Source organism: Coenobita brevimanus, chromosome 7 (assembly GCF_032717465.1).
Source record: "Coenobita brevimanus isolate Jiangsu-jjx chromosome 7, ASM3271746v2, whole genome shotgun sequence".
NCBI classification, from domain to species: domain Eukaryota; kingdom Metazoa; phylum Arthropoda; class Malacostraca; order Decapoda; family Coenobitidae; genus Coenobita; species Coenobita brevimanus.
In genome coordinates, this window is record NC_136960.1 from 2,968,854 (window position 1) to 2,987,017 (window position 18,164).

General features: G+C 42.1%; 1 protein-coding gene across 1 annotated transcript in view; it reads left to right on the forward strand.

Moving 5' to 3' along the window:
- LOC145405083 (kin of IRRE-like protein 3) overlaps positions 1-18,164 on the forward strand; it is a 164,161-nt gene that overhangs the window by 47,958 nt on the left and 98,039 nt on the right. Inside the window, exon 3 of the mRNA XM_080276597.1 lies at positions 10,347-10,562. Coding sequence (XP_080132723.1) covers positions 10,347-10,562 — 216 coding nt within the window. The remainder of the gene's footprint in view (positions 1-10,346; positions 10,563-18,164) is intronic.

The following is an 18,164-nucleotide window of genomic DNA, read 5'->3' on the forward strand; positions in this document are numbered from 1 at the left end:
ATGTGATTGATGAGAGAGAGGCGGCGGGAGAATTGGTAAGGTGTGTGCGTGTGTGTGTGTGTGTGTGTGTGTGAGAGAGAGAGAGAGAGAGAGAGTGAGACAAAAGAAAAGTGTAGCAAAAGAGAGAGAGGAGGAAAGTAGAGAATAGAGGGCAGAAGTTAACAGGGGATGAGGAGAGAACAAGGAAGGGCGAGAGAGAGTAAAGAGTATGACGAAGTGAAGAATGAAAAGAGAAAGAGTGGAGGAGAGAAGAGAAGAAGATTAAGACTGGAGGAGAGGAGAGAAAAGAGTGGAGGGAAAGAGAGGGGAGTAAGAGTGGAGGGGAGGAGAGAAAAGAGTAAGAGTGGAGGAAAGGAGAGAAAAAGTAGGCACCTTTCTCCCGGGGCGAGAGAAGGGGGCTGAAGAGGGGAATATGGAAGACCCTTGGACCTCTAAGGCAAAGACCCTCCCTAGGTAATGAGAGAGAGAGAGAGAGAGAGAGAAATAGTGACTAAGAGGGATGTGGAGGAGAGAGGATATATTACTGAGAAATTATCCAAATATAATTACAGACACTATTAAACAAAGATAGATTGAGAGGAACGGATAGATTTATAAGGAAAGGAAGATTTAGAAGGAAAGAGAAGTAGGAGAGGGAGAGCATCTTAGAAGGAGTAGGAAGACGAAGCAAGGAAAAAATGAAGGACGGAATATGGAAGAGGCGAAGGTAGAGGGACGTAGAAGAAACACTAATATTGAAGAGAAGGGAAAGATGAAAAATAAAGAGAAGAAGCGAGGAACACTGGAGAGGAAAATGTAAAGAAGGAAAATGAAATGGGAAAAGCGAAATGATGAGAAACATGAAAAGGAAGAAAGGAGAAAAAGAATGATGTAGTGGGAATGAGAATGTAGAAGGAAAGAAGGGAAAAGAGAAGGGAATAGGAAGAAAATAGTAGAAGAAAACAGTGAGAAAAGGAGGGAAAGAAAGAATGAAAGTGAGAGGAAGAGAAGGAGGAGGGAGAAGAAAGGGGAAGTGGATGGGAGAGTGGAGGAAAAAAGGAAAAGGGAGGAAAGAAGAAAAAGAGAAGGGAGGAGAAGGAGGAAAGAGAGAGAGAAAAAAAAGGAAGGGGAAAGGAGAAAGGAGAAGAAATGGAAAGGAAAGTGGCAGAGGAAGAAAGAAGGGAAGAAAGATGAAGTACGAATAAAAAGGAAAATAAAAATAAAAAAGATGCAAGGAGGGCTAAATAAGAAAGAAAACGAGGAGGAATGAAAAAATATGAGGAAAGGAAGATTTTAAAAAGTACAAGAAAGAGGAAGGAGTATGAAATAGGAATAAACAAGAGGGGAGGAGTATGGATGAGATGAAGGGAGAGGGGAGGAAGATGAACTCTGAAACAAGAAGAGGGGAAGAAGATGAAGGGAGAGAAGGTAGGGGAAATATGAGAAATATATGAGGATGGAAATGTAGTGGAAGAAAAATAATGAAGAAGTAAAGGTGAACAGGAAGGTGAAATAAGGAAAGATGAAGAGAATAAGATGAAAACCGTGAAGGCAAAAGAGATGAAAGACAACATTGGAGGGGGCAGAGGAAGATGATGAAGTAGAGAAAAAGGGAGAGATGAGGAGGTGAGAGAAGGAGGAGGATAAAAGTAAAGAAGAGGAGAGGAGATTTGAAGAGGGGAATAGGGGAGGTTGAAATAGGCAACATGTAGAGGCAGGGAAGGAAGAGAGAGAGAGGAAGAGGAAGATGAAATGGGAAGAAAGGGAGGACAATAAAGCAGAAAGGAAGGAGGAAAATGAAGGTGGAAGGAGAAAGGAAGAACGAGAAAGCAGTTAACAAGAGATGAGGATCAAAGACGAAAGTGAAAAAGGGAGAATGATGAGAGACTGGATAGGAGATAAAGGGTAGGGAACGGATTGGGTACTTCTAGGCAAATTCTCCCTACTAAACACACACACACACACACACACACACACACACACACACACACACACACACACACACACACACACACACACACACACTCTTACGTACGCCAGTTCCTACATTCTTCTGTATTTACCACTTTATCTCCATACTGTATATGACTGTTCTCTACATAACCACACTTCTTGATTCTTTTCACCACCTCATCACACTTCACACTTCAAAGCTGTTATAGGTACTGTTTCACACTTCATTACGTCACAACACCGTATTTCATGACAGATCACATCACATCACTACAGTTCATGACTTCCTGCAGCAATACACACACACACACACACACACACACACACACACACACACACACACACACACACACACACACACACACACACACACACACACACACACACACACACACACACACACACACACACACACACACACACACACACACACACACACACACACACACACACACATACAAAGCAGCACCAAACACCACATCACCACACGCAGCTTGTCATTGCCACACTGATTCCAAGTGATCTTCCACCACCACACATCACAGCAAATAGGGCCACAGCACAGTACATCTCCACAAAGAAAATATCACACAATATTTCCCACCACATCACCACTGCACACCACAACCATTCCACACCAGTAATATCACCATTTACCACCACTATGGCACTTTTTGATCACAGCACACAACCACACACCATTACCACCACAGTCTATCGCCACACATCAGCACCACACGCTACCATTGTACACTAAAACCACCATTCACCAGTACCGCTACTACCACACGCCACAACAGTTCACCACTCCACCATAAGAGTATATATCCATCAGACAGCGCCGCACACCAAAGTCTAGTGAGATACTCTACAAGGTCTGATTATTTCTGGCTAAAAATGAGACCACTCTGCGCATGACGTCACGCGGTACCCTTGCCCGCCACTCCAGTAGGGTTAATGCAGTTAGTTGGACTTAGATTCCGCTTGGGTCATTTTCCTCAGTTCCTCCTGACTTTTCACTCCAAGTTAGGACAGTGGTGTGCTGTGCGGTTTACGGGGGCACATCCTGGCAACGTAAAAACAAGGAAAACATTTTTATAATTTCCCGAAGGATGAAGAATGGAAAAAAAAGTTGGATTTATCTTTGTAGTCTTAAAGATAATATTAATGTCAACACTTGACGTGTCTGCTCATTAGTTAATGCAACACTGATGAGCTTGTTAAATCTACAGCTCTTCTTCTTTTAACATATATATTTATATTCGTAAACTGCTTTCAATACAAGCAGCAAGTTAAAGTATGGAAAAATTTTCTAAGCTAAAGAGGTCCAAATTAGCTTGAAAAATTTACCATCATCAAAGAAAATTAAAGTTGATTATAAAAGTTTATAAAACGATGAGCGACCTTTGAAGTAAAGGCAGGCATATATTATAGTAAAACATGCGGACGTAGGTGTACACCGTGGGTGGATGTAGTGCAACATTTGGACGTAGGTGTAAACCGGTGAAGGGTACTGCCAAGGTCCACTGAGTGCTCAGCGGACCTTGGATATTGCGTGACGTCACAAAGATGGGTGGAGAGGCAAAATGATTGGGCCTGTTCTCACTGGACCTTGCCACACACCGCCATACTACCAAGAGTAAAGTTTATGTACTCCAAAAGTATCCCAGCCGAATATATATATATATATATATATATATATATATATATATATATATATATATATATATATCATCATCAGCCGTTTGAGTATCCACTGCAGGACCGGCCTATCCTGACCGAAGTCGGGACGATACAGCCAATGTATCTCTACAAAGTGGCTTAGGCTGTGTAGTAGAGATTGTATGTAGGGTGAGAAGTGCTTGTAAGTGTAATTGTAGTGTTTGATTGGCTTTGGATGTGTGCGTAGTCTGTGAACCAAGTGTAATCGGCCCGCACAAGCCGATTGGGTGCAAGCATACTTTATAATAAGCGACACTGGTTCAACCACAGCACCCCTTGCTTCTGCCAATGCAGTACTTGGCTGGGTGAACACTCCCAAAGTTTATTACCCCGGCGGGGCACAAACCCTGGTTCACCTGTGTACGAAACGCACACTCTACCACTGTACCACAGAGGCTCCATACATATATATATATATATATATATATATATATATATATATATATATATATATATATATATAACATTGTGCTGAGGACTTACCTAGAGGCCAAGGTCGAGGCGAAGGAGGACCTTTTTCCTAAGTCCTCAAGACCTTTTGCAATGCAAGCCTCATGAGGCCTACGCAGATATATAAATATTTTACAATATTTAATCTGTGTTGTAGGAAAGTTAAGCAGATGCTTAACCAATCCTTGTGAAGCTCTCCTTTGAAAGAGTACAAATGTTTTGCATAAATGTAAATGTCCAGTAAAAATAAAAGATAAACAAGATACAGAAAAGAAAGCAGAGCTTCAAAATCTTCTCTGAAAATGTATTCTTATACAAAGGTAAGGCAGGCCGTAACCACATCATGCAGAGAGAGAGAGAGAGAGAGAGAGAGAGAGAGAGAGAGAGGTGAGGTAATGTATAGGAAAGTTAATGTACAGGGTGGTGCAAAAGTAGGTTGACACACACACACACACACACACACACACACACTCTGGCTCAACTGCGTGAGTTCATTACAGAGGCCTGCCAGGAAATCAACACCAACCTGGACCTGTGCATTACTGTGTGTCGAAGTGTGGCTGACAGACTCCAGGAATGTGTCAGTGGTGAGGGCGGACACTTTGAACACTTACGAGACTAAAAGTGTGTCTTTTGTGTTGGAATAAGTGGTAAATGTCAACCTACTTTTGCACCACCCTGTATACAAAGGCAAGAAGGTGAGGGAAGTGAATAATAAGAAAGGTAATCTACACAAAGACATGAAATCCCAGAAGTGCCGACAGAAGTACCCGCGCTTATTGGTCATTTAATTACTGGTATCACAATGTTATGTCATTAATTTGAGAGAGAGAGAGAGAGAGAGAGAGAGAGAGAGAACCTTTACCCATTATTTGTTTAACTAGACACCAAACAGTTAGATAAAAAGACGATAAACTGATATTAAACTGGAATTAGATAAACAAAAAGGCAAATGCAGACAGACAGATAACCACGGAAAAGAGAGACAGACAGACACAGAAAAGAGAGACAACCACAGAAAAGAGAGACAACCACAGAAAAGAGAGACAAACACAGAAAAGAGACAGACAAACACTGAAAAGAGAGACAGACAACCACAGAAAAGAGAGACAGACAGGCACAGAAAAGAGAGACAGAAAAGAGAGACAGACAACCACAGCAAAGAGAGACAGACAGACACAGAAAAGGGACAGACGAACACAGAAGAGAGACAGACAAGCACGGAAAAGTGAGACAGATAACCACAGAAAAGAGAAACAGATAACCACAGAAAAGAGAGAGAGACAGCCACAGAAGAGAGAGAGACGCATACAAACACATACAACAATAACCAGGTAGAAACAGACATATTCTTGATCTGCACCATTTATCCCGACTACACTTTTCACGTTGTCACCCTTAATGAATACGACATTATGGTAATAGGAGTTATAATTATGATAAATGACGTCCTTCGAGGGTGAGAACAGAAGCTAATTAGGTGTGAACGTTCTCCATTTATCGTTTACATACCTGTGATGGGAGACAACCAGTTTATGGTGTTGGTTTGTGTAGGAGGGGTTAAGTTAGGTTGGGTTAGGATAGGTTAGGTTAGGTCAGGCTGGGCTAGGTTAGGTGATCTGTGTTAGAAAGGAATTTGGTTAGTTAGGGTAGGGTAGGTTAGGATTGTTAGGATGGAAACCTATGTATCTTAAGGTTACGCTGACTGAAATTGTTAGATTAGATCAAGCGAAGTGGGTGCAGGTATATAGAGTGATAGATTGCCATTCAGGAAACACAAGATGGAGCTCACAGTAAGGTAGATAGCTATTCGGGTATTAAAGAATCGTTAACATCAGCAGATCTTCCGCAACATTCACCAGCAGGTCATACACACACCCCTGCTAATATCATTACACCAGTGCTGAATAAGACAGTCCATGTATTTAAGCGTCGACAGTGCGTAATAGTGCCCAAAAGATGACATGTGAAGGTATCTGGTTTCATGTTATGCACGTATGAGGATTGCTGATCCTTGCGAATCTAAGAGATAGATAGATAAATAAATAGGTAGATAAATTAACATACTGACATCAATGTTTGTTTATTTATTTATATGTGCACGCATCAACATATATAATTTTATTTTATTTGTTTATATTTATATTATACACAAAACGATTATATACAGTATATATATATATATATATATATATATATATATATATATATATATGTGTGTGTGTGTGTGTGTGTGTGTGTGTGTGTGTGTGTGTGTGTGTGTGTGTGTGTTTATGTATGTACACATATGAGATAGACATATAGGTAGATAGATAGATATGTAAACATAAAATAGGTGTGGAATTTACTGTTACCTGTCCCTTCCCTTGTCTTTTAATCATCTCCTTTCCCCACCCACGCCTTCCATTCTTCTCTCTCTCTCTCTTTCCCAGTTCATCGACTGCCTTTAAGTTCTAATTCCTACCTTTATCCTCTCGCCTCTTCTGTCCTAGTTCTCTCTCCCCCTGTACTTTGTCTCCATTTACCTCTTAGTTCTTCCATTCTTATTTCCGCGTCTATATTATTCCTGTGCGTGTCTTCAGTTTCCCATCTTTCTCCCTTTCCGCTTCGCTCCCTCTGTCTTTATCATTTTTCCTCCCATTTCTCTCCCTAACTTTGTCTCTCAGATTTTTTTTTTTTCCCTTTTTTTTTCCTCTTCCTCCCACATTCCCTGTCGATCGTTTCTCTCTCTCTCTCTCTCTCTCTCTCTCTCTCTCCGTCCCCTGCTTTTTCTCCTTCCTTACTCCCACGCTTTCACTTCCCTTCCAAGCCACTCTTCTCTCTCACCCGATCTTTCTCTTTCATCACACACACACACACACACACACACACACACACACACACACACACACACACACACACACACACACACACACACATATATATAGAATAGGGTACGGAAAATGAAATTAGTTTAAAATGAAAATGGGAAGAGGGAGCGATGAAGATAGGATTTAGATATAAAAGGCTGCCTATGAATAGTGGAGAGAGAGGGACGAGTGAATAGCGTGGGAGGGAAAAGATGTGGTTAGTGGAGACAGACAGACACAGACAGACAGAAAGACAGACTGACAGACAGAGACACACAGACGAGTGAATAGCTTGGGGGGGGGAAAGAATTTGATTAGTGGAGAGAGAGAGAGAGAGAGAGAGAGAGAGAGAGAAAATCTACCCTCATTTTCCGGTATTAAATAATAATACACTTGGAACTAAGTCTCTCTCTCTCTCTCTCTCTGTTGATGGATTAAGTGCCATTTTTTATTCTTTACCCTTACGCCATTAATCTCTCCTCTCACTGATCTCTATTCTCTCACCCTGTCTTTATCTAATCACAGCCTCCCACTCTGTTACCTCCTTCATTGTGAAAAGTCTTATTTATTTTTACCCATTATGCACTAGATTACTTTCACCATCAATGTTGGAAGAGGCTATATATTCACCCATGTCTGTCTGTCTGTCTGTGTGATATTAGTGATATGTGGTGGATAGGTGGGCAGCGGATCGAGGAAGAGTTGATTAGATATTGAGGTGAATCCGAATCTGAAAGCAGAGTTTTGGGGGGAGGGGGAGGGGGGCATTGTCTGAGGTATGCTTTCTTTGGACTGTGTTTCAGGGCAGACTAATACCGTAGAATTAATTACCTCCTCTGACGACGCTGGACGGAGAGTGGTTTATAAACCATAAATTATATTGGCGATGGCGCAGGTATGCGCTCCCTGAGTGTTTTCAAGTTTTTATTTGTTCCAGCCGATGTGTTTTATTTTTTCTGCCTGGGAAAGACTTTCATGAAAGAAAGGATTTACGATGGCTATTTTAAATCCCCTTAATTCAGATTGTGTCTAGTGCAGATAATTCAGATTGTGTCCAGTGCGGAGTGCAGATATACCACTGAAGTATATAAAATCGTTGTCCGAATAAAAGTGTTAGTCAGGCTCTCGGTAACCAGTTTAACAGTTTTTTATGGAAGATTAGCTCCGAAAGGCTAATGAATGCGCTTTCTAACTTACTGCAATTCGAAGAGCATCCCCTTGGCAAAATTTAGTCATCCGGAGATAACAAGGACACGAAAAAGCACCGTCGTGCTGAACCGGATGTTTAGAGTAGAATCGTCTGTCGGTAATGGGAACAAAACCATAATTTCCTAGCCGTCTTCAGAAGGCTAAGTGAAATTAGTTTAATCTTCCTCCTTGCCCACAAAATATTACCTTTGCATTTTGAGTTAAGCCCCGATAGTTGTTCCATTACCTAAAATTCGCTTTCTCAACATCTAATTCTTCCCCTTCCCCCCTTATTTTCTTCCGACTTGCCAATGAGCCCCACAGTATTTGGTGCTTTCCTTCTCAGTCACACTTAACCCCCAGTCCAATGATGTATTTTATGTCGTTCTAGGTAGCTATAGACAATTTAATTCAGCTTCAGAGAGATTTTTCCAGTTGGCGTGACACCATTATCCCCTCCATTACAAGGTCTCCCCAGAGCTGAATAAAATCGTCTGGATGTAGCAAGTATAAATTAGCGAAATACGTCGGGGTAATGAAGTGATTAAGGCTGGGGTGCTTCCCTAGGCTTTTTTTTTTTTTTTTTTTTTTTTTACGTGTCCGACTCAGGCCAAAGGCTTCAGGGCCTATTCCCAAGTCCCAGTAGTCCTCCTTTGGGCCTAGTAGTCCTCCTACATCTCCACATGTCACCACTTCGACACTAACACCCACCATCCATGTTGAATACATGCTAGGGCTGTCTCATACAGGACTGGTGTACTGGTATTAGCGGGGGTACTTTTATGACATGTCGACGGGTCATCTAGAAGATCAGAAAAGTCTGCTTTTTAAGAAATTCAAATCCTTAAATCGTTCCCTGCCCCACCTGGGACTCGAACCTGGGTCCATTAGGACTGCAGGCTGCCTTTCTAGCTGTCTACCGATTCTGCCACCGCCTTCCCCAAATGAGTAATATAGTCGAAAAGAGCCAGATTTAAATTTGAAAAATGTCTTGACTTTTCTGTAGAGGGTATTAACCTTATTGCTCGCTCCTAATTTTCGCCCCCCCCCCCTACTCCTTTACTGAAGTATTCGCCTAGTCCGACCGTATTCAAAAAACTTCTTTATGTTTGGTTTCATATAAGATCTTTTTTTATTTCTTAGCCCATACAAAAATCAGACACTTGTCATCCAGACTAGAATGAATAATAGCGTGAAACATGTAACAAAGCAGAAGCGTCATTATAACATTTTTCTACTTTTCAGATTTTCCCATATCACACAAATTATTTACGCTCCCTTTTCCAATCTTTCCCCTGATAACAATGTTTTCCTCTTCCCCCTGCAGTTCCTCCATTTCACTGCTCCCTGTCGCTGTCTGCTGTCTTCCTCATTTTGCTCTTGCCACCCTCCATTCTCCTGTTTAATTTAGCCCCCTTCCTCCACCTTTACCAAATCCTGTCTTTCCCCTTCCCAGTCTCAGCTCCCTCTTCCTCTTAACTCTCTGACAGGTAGGGTTTCTCTCAGCTGAGCAAAAGCGTCTTGTGTTTAATATCTTAGTGAATAGTCTTGAGCCAGCCAATCTTAGCCTCCTCCCCTCTCCTATCCCCACTGATTGTAGACCTAATTCTGTCCCTATTAAAGCTACCCACCCTATAATTGATCTCAAAGGCCCTTCATCCCTGTTAATCCCCCTCCTCTCCTACCCCCTCCATCCCATTTAATCGTACTCCGCCATCCCTCCTACCTCTTACTCCCCCTCGTCCCTTCTCTCTCTCTCTCTCTCTCTCTCTCTCTCTCTCTCTCTCTCTCTCTCGTGTTCATAAGCCTCTTCTCAGTCTGTCTTACATGCAATTGGCTGACTCTTTTCATCATCCAGTCTTTCTCTTACACTGCCTGTTATTATCAGTCTTGTACCAGGTCATCTCGAAATGAGCGAATCTATTTTCAGGTTTTCTTTAGAAAGGAAATACTGCAGACTCACCTTGGATCTTTTTTTTTTTTTTTTTCGTGAGTCTCCCTTATTCCCATTGATATTCCCCTCACCTCCCCCATCCCCTCCTCCCTCTCATTCCCCTTTCCTTTCATCTCTCTCATTCCCTCATTCTCTTCACCCCTACACCTCCCCCCCGTCCCATCCTCCTCGCTCCCGCCATCCCCTCCCCCCTGTCTCTCCGTATTCCTCTCTTCCCTCTCACTGCTCACTGACTCCTCTCTCTTCCGCAGGCCGCCCCCGTCCTCGCGTATGGTGGAGTCTACGAAACAAGACTCACGAATTCATAGTGGACGAGACCTATGAGGCGCTATCTGAAGACCTGACCCAGAATGACCTGCTGCTGCCTCGCCTCTCACCTGACCACCACTTCACCCGACTTACATGCCGCGCCTCCAACACCAATACCACCCAGCCCCTCACCGCCACAATCACCTTGCTGCTGAATAGTGAGTTTCGGAGCTTCGTTCATTGTTTCGACACTTGTTTGAGCTTGGTTTGTTGCGTAGATACAATGACAATACTCGTTTCACCAAGATTTGCACCATCACTGATGTCCTTAACGCCTGTAGTGTTGATGTAAAACCACAGCACTAGGTAAACCTCTGTGTTTTAACCTGAGAACCAATATATAAAGGCAGTACAAAAAGGTATAACCAGTTCTGAGGACCTATGTCAATGCTACAGGTGTTGAGGATATTTTTGATGGTGCCAGAGTCGGTGAAATGGAGTACAGTGATATTTTAGGTAATATTTTTGATACTGTTCTTCCTTTTCCTCTGTACTGGCACTGCTTTAGGTCATCCAGTGTATTTTCCTTCCTAAATTGTAGGATTCGGTGCCTCCTTTGAGAATTTGGCCTCTCACTTCTCTAATTCGTTATTGATTTGGGGTTTCATTTTCTGTTGCCCCACTCGCCACATTTTCACTACCACCACCACCCAGCAAGTGCTGCCGTTCATCGGAAAATTGCCTCTGCTTGTTGGGTGAACGAAATCGGAACGCGTGAATTCGGATGCGTAGATTTGTACCATCTGACAGTTGAAAACGTCGGAAATTTACAGAAAGCGGAACATTTAACCTAAACTCAATAAAAATAATATGTAGTTTGTTGACGCTGTAGATCTAGGTGAATACCAGTAGAACATATTTTTCGTATATTAACCTAAATATGATATCCAAGTGTGTCAACCGCATATGAAGGGATAAAAGATGGTAGGGCATAAGGTGTATAGATTTATGAATCTTGGTATTTTTATGGTTTATTCAGCTAAGAAATGATCTCTAGAATGGAAGGGTTAATGTTGACTGTGTCTTACCCCTTGAACTGGATAAGTCAGTCCCAAGCTGAGAGAAATCGTCTGAAAATATTAAGAACGAAATTAATAAACACGTCAAGGTATGGAAGTTGTTAAATTATAGTCAGACAGGAGGTGAATGGATCGTAGCGGGTACACATTCCCTTTAAATCATGCGGAGTTCACACCTGTATGCCTTCCCTTTAATTAACCTGGACGTCTTCTTTATTGCACGCCTCCTCTTTAAATCTCATGCGTGTCCAGTCCAGTGCCATGTGATCATGTGATTCACGTGCAGTTGCTCTTTGTCATGTACAGCCGTCTTTTAAATCACGTGCCGCCGCCGTTTGTCACGTGCAGCCGCTCTTTAAATCATGTGCAGCCACTCTTTAAATCATGTGCAGCCACTCTTTAAATCGTGCAGTCGCCCTTTAAATCACGTGCAGCCACCCTTTAAATCCGGTGCAGCCTCCCTTTAAATCCCGTGCAGCCGCCCTTTAAATCCCGTGCAGCCGCCCTTTAAATCACGTGCACTTCCCTTTAGCTCCATCATTCCAGTGACATACTGTTGCTCTCCCCGAACGATTATAGCCAGATCAGGAGAGACTTTTCTGACTGGAAGGGTTCGATATAGCGTCAGTTAACTCTTATTTACTGCTAATATACTTTCCCAAACTTAATAATATCGTCTCTAAGTAAATAAAAATATAAAATACATAATCATACTGAAGGGTTTAAATCACGTGCAGTCACCCTTTAACTCAGCATCAACACCTGGCTCTTACCTGCCCTCACACCTGTCCTTATAACACCTGGTCTGTCCTTAACCCTCATCAACTCTCGCTACTTGAGTTATTGCCGTAAATCCCAGGTCCAGTGCTTTACAGTGCGCTTACCTTTACCTGGCAAAGAACCGTAACGCCTTTCAGCTCGGTTAATGATCAAGTGTAGCCAGAGGTTGGAAAGTCGAGTTGATTAGTAACCAAGGAGACTCGTTCCTACCCCATACCTAAGTTTCATCATCCACAATTTAATATTTAGATTGTGGGAGTGGTCCAGTTCCGCCAAGTGAAAACAAACCGACTATAGAAAGTAAAAAATTTTGTAGTACTATGAGCAGCAAAATTCCGGCCTCCTGTACAGCATTTTCTTGCCATGGAGTCTGGAAGTATAGTTCATTTGTTTTCATCTGACGGAACTAGGCCACTCCCATAACTCGCCAAGGCTTGGTTGCGTGGAAATTGAGAAGCCATAGTTAGGAGTTAGGAATGAATCTCCTTGGTTACTAATCAAATATACCCTCCAATCTGACTACACCTGTTCATCAATCAAGCTGGAAAGGGGTTAGGAATCTGTCACAAGAGGTCAAACGCGCTACAATTGACCGGCCAAATAAAGGCATTGGGGTGGGTTACTGTGGAGTTAAAAGGCTAATGGAGTCCTTGAAGAGAGAGGCAGGGGAGGTGATAGTACTTTTGCCGCCGACTGTACCTCCTTAACAGTTTACTTCTGCGTGTGTCACTTTATTGTCTTAGTATTTATTATTGCAAAATTTTGATTCATTGTGTTTGTTGCTGTGGTTGTTGCTGTTGTTTTTGCTGCTGTTGTTTTCGTTGCTGCTGTTTTCGTTGCTGTTGTTCTTCTTGTTGCTGCTGTTTTTGTAGTTTTTGTTGATGTTGTCCCAGGCTCATAATATTAATCTGGTGGACTCAGGCAGACCATACCCATCTCCAGTGGTCCACCATCCTCCCTTCGGTGAACAGGGAGGGAGCTGAGGGACGTCTGTATACCTGGGCAGCGGACCCACCTGGTTATATCGGTGCATCTGCAGGAAGGCCTCATTTTCCGGCACGTTATCAATATTTAAAAAGGCATTAACTTCAGCAAGAACTCTATTTTTTCTTTATTACAGATAAGCAGTGGAAGGGAAATAAAAATCCATACACCTGATTACAGGTGGTTTAATAGGCTGAATAAATCACCAAGGAAACGGTGCTAGGGAGCCTCCAGAGTCCACGAGAATACGATCCCAAATTCCTGTACCACCGGCAGGATGCAGAAAATAAAATAAGATAATCAACATATCTGAACTTAGGTATTTTCTAATTTTCAGGTGGCATGCAATTATGTGGGATATTAAGCTTAATTAACCGCAAATCTTAATTATGCTGGCTGAAATGAACCGTGTAGCTTATTACTGTAATGAAGCAAGGGCCGGAATGGAGCAGAACTGTACATAACCACACGAGTAATCCGTTTTATACAAGAGATTTTGGTGCTCTTGGTGCTCGCATTTTACATATTTTTTTCCCTCGAAGCCTGGAAAAATTGACACTCGGTTCCCATGACGCTTTCTCAGGTGAATAAATTCGTCTGGCGTTACCTGGAATAGAAAACCAGACTAGTCCTGACCATAAGAGGGCTCTTTAGTGCGTTTTTTTTTTTTTTTTTTTTTTTTTTTTTTTTTACAGGGTGAGGGGCTTGTTCTTCATACCTCCAGATGGTCATATTTAGTTTAGCGTCACCCGTACTAATAAAGGCAAAGGAAAATCTATTACCACCTTCATTATCATAGTTTCTTGAGTTACTTTATTATTATTATCCAAAGCAATCGGGTTTTATTCAGTTGGAGCAAATGTATTACTGGAATTAAAAAATTTCGATGTTGGAGCAGAAATGGTTATACCAAGAGGGGTAACCTTTTTCATACACGATTTTGTACGCCCACTACCTTTTTTTTTAATTTCAGCGACAGAAATATTTATCTCATTATTTTATCCTCGCTTTCATCAAAACATTTTAGATATATATCACTGATTATTTTAAACGCGTTGTCATCAGATCATTTTTTGTTGTTGTTGTTGTTGTTCAGCAAGGAGGAGGTCTGGTAGTGAAAGGATTGAGGGAGGGATTTCTGATTCTCTTCGGTAGAGGTCTCCTTCCTACCGTCATCTCCCTACCATCATCTCCCCTCTCCTTCCCTTACTTTCTTACCCTCCCCATCCCTCCCTCGCTCATTCCTACCTTCATCTCCCCTCTCTTCCCTGTAAATTCTTTCCCATACCTACCCTCATCTCTCCTCATCATAGCTTCCCCAACCTTTGCTGATTCTTACATCACTTGCCGTCACCTCTCTGTTGCTGTTGCACTTGACACTGCTCTTCTAAACGCTCTGCTTGCTCTTCATTACGGCAGGTACGCAACACCTGCCAAGTTACACTCTTTCTCTTTTCTATCCATCTGGCTAATGCAGGAGTTAACCGATACTCCCAGTCTTTAAAGTGTATACAACAGCTCTTCTCTAAAACTATCTTCCTAAGTCCGTCTTTTCTACTGCGCTTGACCTCCAGTCTGTTAAACACAAAGTATCCAGGCATCTGGAAACTAACTGATCTGGATTTTGACTTTATACTTATCCAAATTTCTTTGGAAGAGACGAGTTTTGCAAGTTTGCAGCCTTAGTATTTTTATCTTTAAAACAATGCCTTTGTTGTCTAACACTCCATTGTCTTTCCTGCCTCACTTTCCATTGTCTTTTCTGTCTCACATTCCATTGCCTTTGTTGTCTCACCTTCCTTTCACTTTTCCCTCACCTGCTCTCGTCTACCCGTCCACGGATTGTCCTTCTCAACAGTCTTGTCGTAGTCTGTCTTTTGCCTGCCAGTTAATTTGTCGTAATGGGCGGGGGAGAATCTTCCCCTTTTTTGTTTCATATTATCATACGCTTTAGTTAGATTTTTAGTGTAATTTAGTTTTACCCCAGAATATAACCCCATTATAATCCAATAGGTCTCATGTCTGTGCCTTGCATGTATTGCTATGTACAGTTAGGGACAATAACTCGCTTAATACTTCACCTCTCCTGCCTCTCACTTAACTCTGCCGTCAAATATTCCAAGACTGAGAGAGGTTTGGTATGTTTCTCTGCCCAGAAGTTATTTTCTTTGATACGGTACGTCAGGGCGGAAAGTGACGGACATTCCCCGAGTGTGAAGTAGAGACAGAGGAATGATAGGTAAACTTTTGTCCCTTGAGTACCTTCACCTAGCCTCACCTGTCCACACCTGTCCTTCCATCCTCCTTGATTCACCTTCCACTATTTTCACCTACCTTTACCTGGCTTCACCTGGGCTCACCTTTAAGCCTCCACCCAACTTTCCCATCCCCTTTACATGATTCACAAGCTCTCAGTCCCTTCCTGATAAACACTCCTCTTCTTTATTGAATCTTCTGCACTGCTTTCGGATCACCTTTTATCGCAAATCCTGCTCTTTTATCGGATCTGCTGCCCTGCCATCGGATCACATTTTTTTTTCCGGATCCCCTGCTCTTTTATCGGATCCTCTGCTCCTTTATCGGGTCTTGTGCTCTTGTACTGCATCTTCAGATCTTTTGCACGGTTTCCGGATTTTTTAAAATTTTTAATCGGATCTCCTGTTGGATTTCCTTCTGTTGGATCTCCATTTATTGCATTCCCTTTTACTGGATTTAATTTTTTCAGATTCCCTTTCGTCGGATCCCCTGTTCCTTTGTTGGACCTCCTGTTCCTTTATTGGATCTCTTGAGCTGCTGTCAGATCTTCTTTTCATGGATTTGGTGTTCTTGCTTTGGATCAGTTTCAGTCAGATGGATATAATATTGAATCTCGTTTTATCGCATTTTGTTTCATCAGATCGCATGCTCTTTTACCGGATCTCCACTCATCAGATCCTCCTCCTCCTCTAAAATCTCTTGCCCCGCTACTGAATCTCCTCTCGCTAGGATCTCCTTATATCAGACCTCCTTTTATCGGCCCTCATTTTATCGGATCTCTTTTGATCTGATCTCCATTTAACGGATCTCCTTTTATCGGATCTCCTTTTAATGGATCTCCTTTTAACGGATCTCCTTTTAACGGATCTCCTTTTAACGGATCTCTTTTTAACGGATCTCCTTTTAACGGATCTCCTTTTTTAACGGATCTCCTTTTAACGGATGTTATATATGATCTTTTTTTTCCTGTTTCTCCTGTTATTGGACTTCCTTTTCTCGTAACTCTTGCTTTTTCTTTGGATTTCCTCTTATCAGATTTTTCGGATTCCTGCCTTCCCATCGGATATCCTGCCCTGTTATTTGATCTATTGGATTTTTTCTTCCACCCCACAGCGTGTGCAAAGAGTGGGACAAGGCACACCCTTTTTCCAGGAGGAGGAGGAGGAGGGTAGAGGATCGGAGAGAAAGCGTTGTCTAATGATCGAGTGTCCCAATACAGAAAACAGTCTTTGGACTATGTTATTGTTACGAACATCCTTTTGTGACTACCTATAGTATTATTTGCATTTTCTGTGAGCCTCTCTGTTTTATGGAGTCGCCTGTTCTGAGGTGAGGCTGCACTTTTGTGTGTGTGTTATTGGATGTTCTGTTGAATCTCCTTTCATCAGATTACATTGTCATTTCTCATTGAATCTCCTGTTATCTGCTCTCCCATTATCAGATGAGAAGTCTGATCTACCTTTGTCAAATCTCCTTTTATCTCATTTTCCATTGTCAAATCTTATTTTATTTGATTCTTATATATCAAATATTCTTTTATTAAATCTATCTTTATCAGATCTTCATTCATTTGATCTGCCTTTATCAAATCTTTTTTTTTTCATCAAATCTCCTTTTATTGGATCTTCCTTTTACAAATCTCCTATCGGATCCCCCGTTATTAAATCTCCTTCTATCGGATCCTCATTTATCAGATCTTTCATCATAGCTGCTTTCATCAAATCTCCTTTTATCGGATCTTCCTTTATGAAATCTCCTTTTATCGGAATTTCCTTATCAAATCTCCTTCAGTAGAATCTCCTTATGTAGAATCTTTCATCAGACTGGATCCTTTTTTACTACACCGGGTCTCTATCTTGTGCATCGGCTCAAATGCTTTCACATCGACCTCCAAACCCTCCCACATCGGTTCGGAGCTTCATAACTAGTCCCTCGAACCTCCGTAACGATCCAGACCGTCGTGTGGCGTGGTAAAGTTTCGGGAACAGCGGCGAATGCGATGCCAAAGCAAGTTGGTATTACGGCCGGATTGATTTATGGCAAGCCGTTACTCCTTCCTTAGCCTTTATCATTCTTTTTCTGTGCCTGCCCTCCTCTCTTCCTATTTCTCCCAACTTTTCTGTCACTTCTTATTGCATTTCTTTCCTGTACAGGTGGCTTTACATTGAGTGACAGGCCAAATGGTTTCCTGTAAGCCAGGAAACCATTTACAACGCTGGGTGGTAACCATATAACCAAGCCATACGTGTTCCCTACGTGTCAACAAGTGGGTTGGTGGAGGGTTAGTGCCCCTCCCCGTAAAACAACTAACTCAAATGGCCACCCCTTACGGGATTATTGTATCTGGCAATAGATAGATAGAAGTCTTCGGCGGCACGGGGTTGCTCTGTGATTTCCCTGGCGTGTGTGAGATGTGGGGGTATTGATGGGCGATGTTGGTTGATGAGATGTAGGGGTATTGATGTAAGATGTTGATTGATGAAATGAGGGGATATTGATGTGTGATGTTGGTTGATGAGATGTGAGGGTATTGATGTGCGATGTTGGTTGATGAGATGTGGGGGTATTGATGTGCGATGTTGGTATGTTAATGTAGGACGATGTTGCACTGATGTATACTGATGTTTGAGGGTCAGAAACAGATGATATGGAGGTATTAATGTGAAAAATGGTTGAGATGTCCTGTGATGTATCGATGAGATATGCTTAGGGTATTGATGT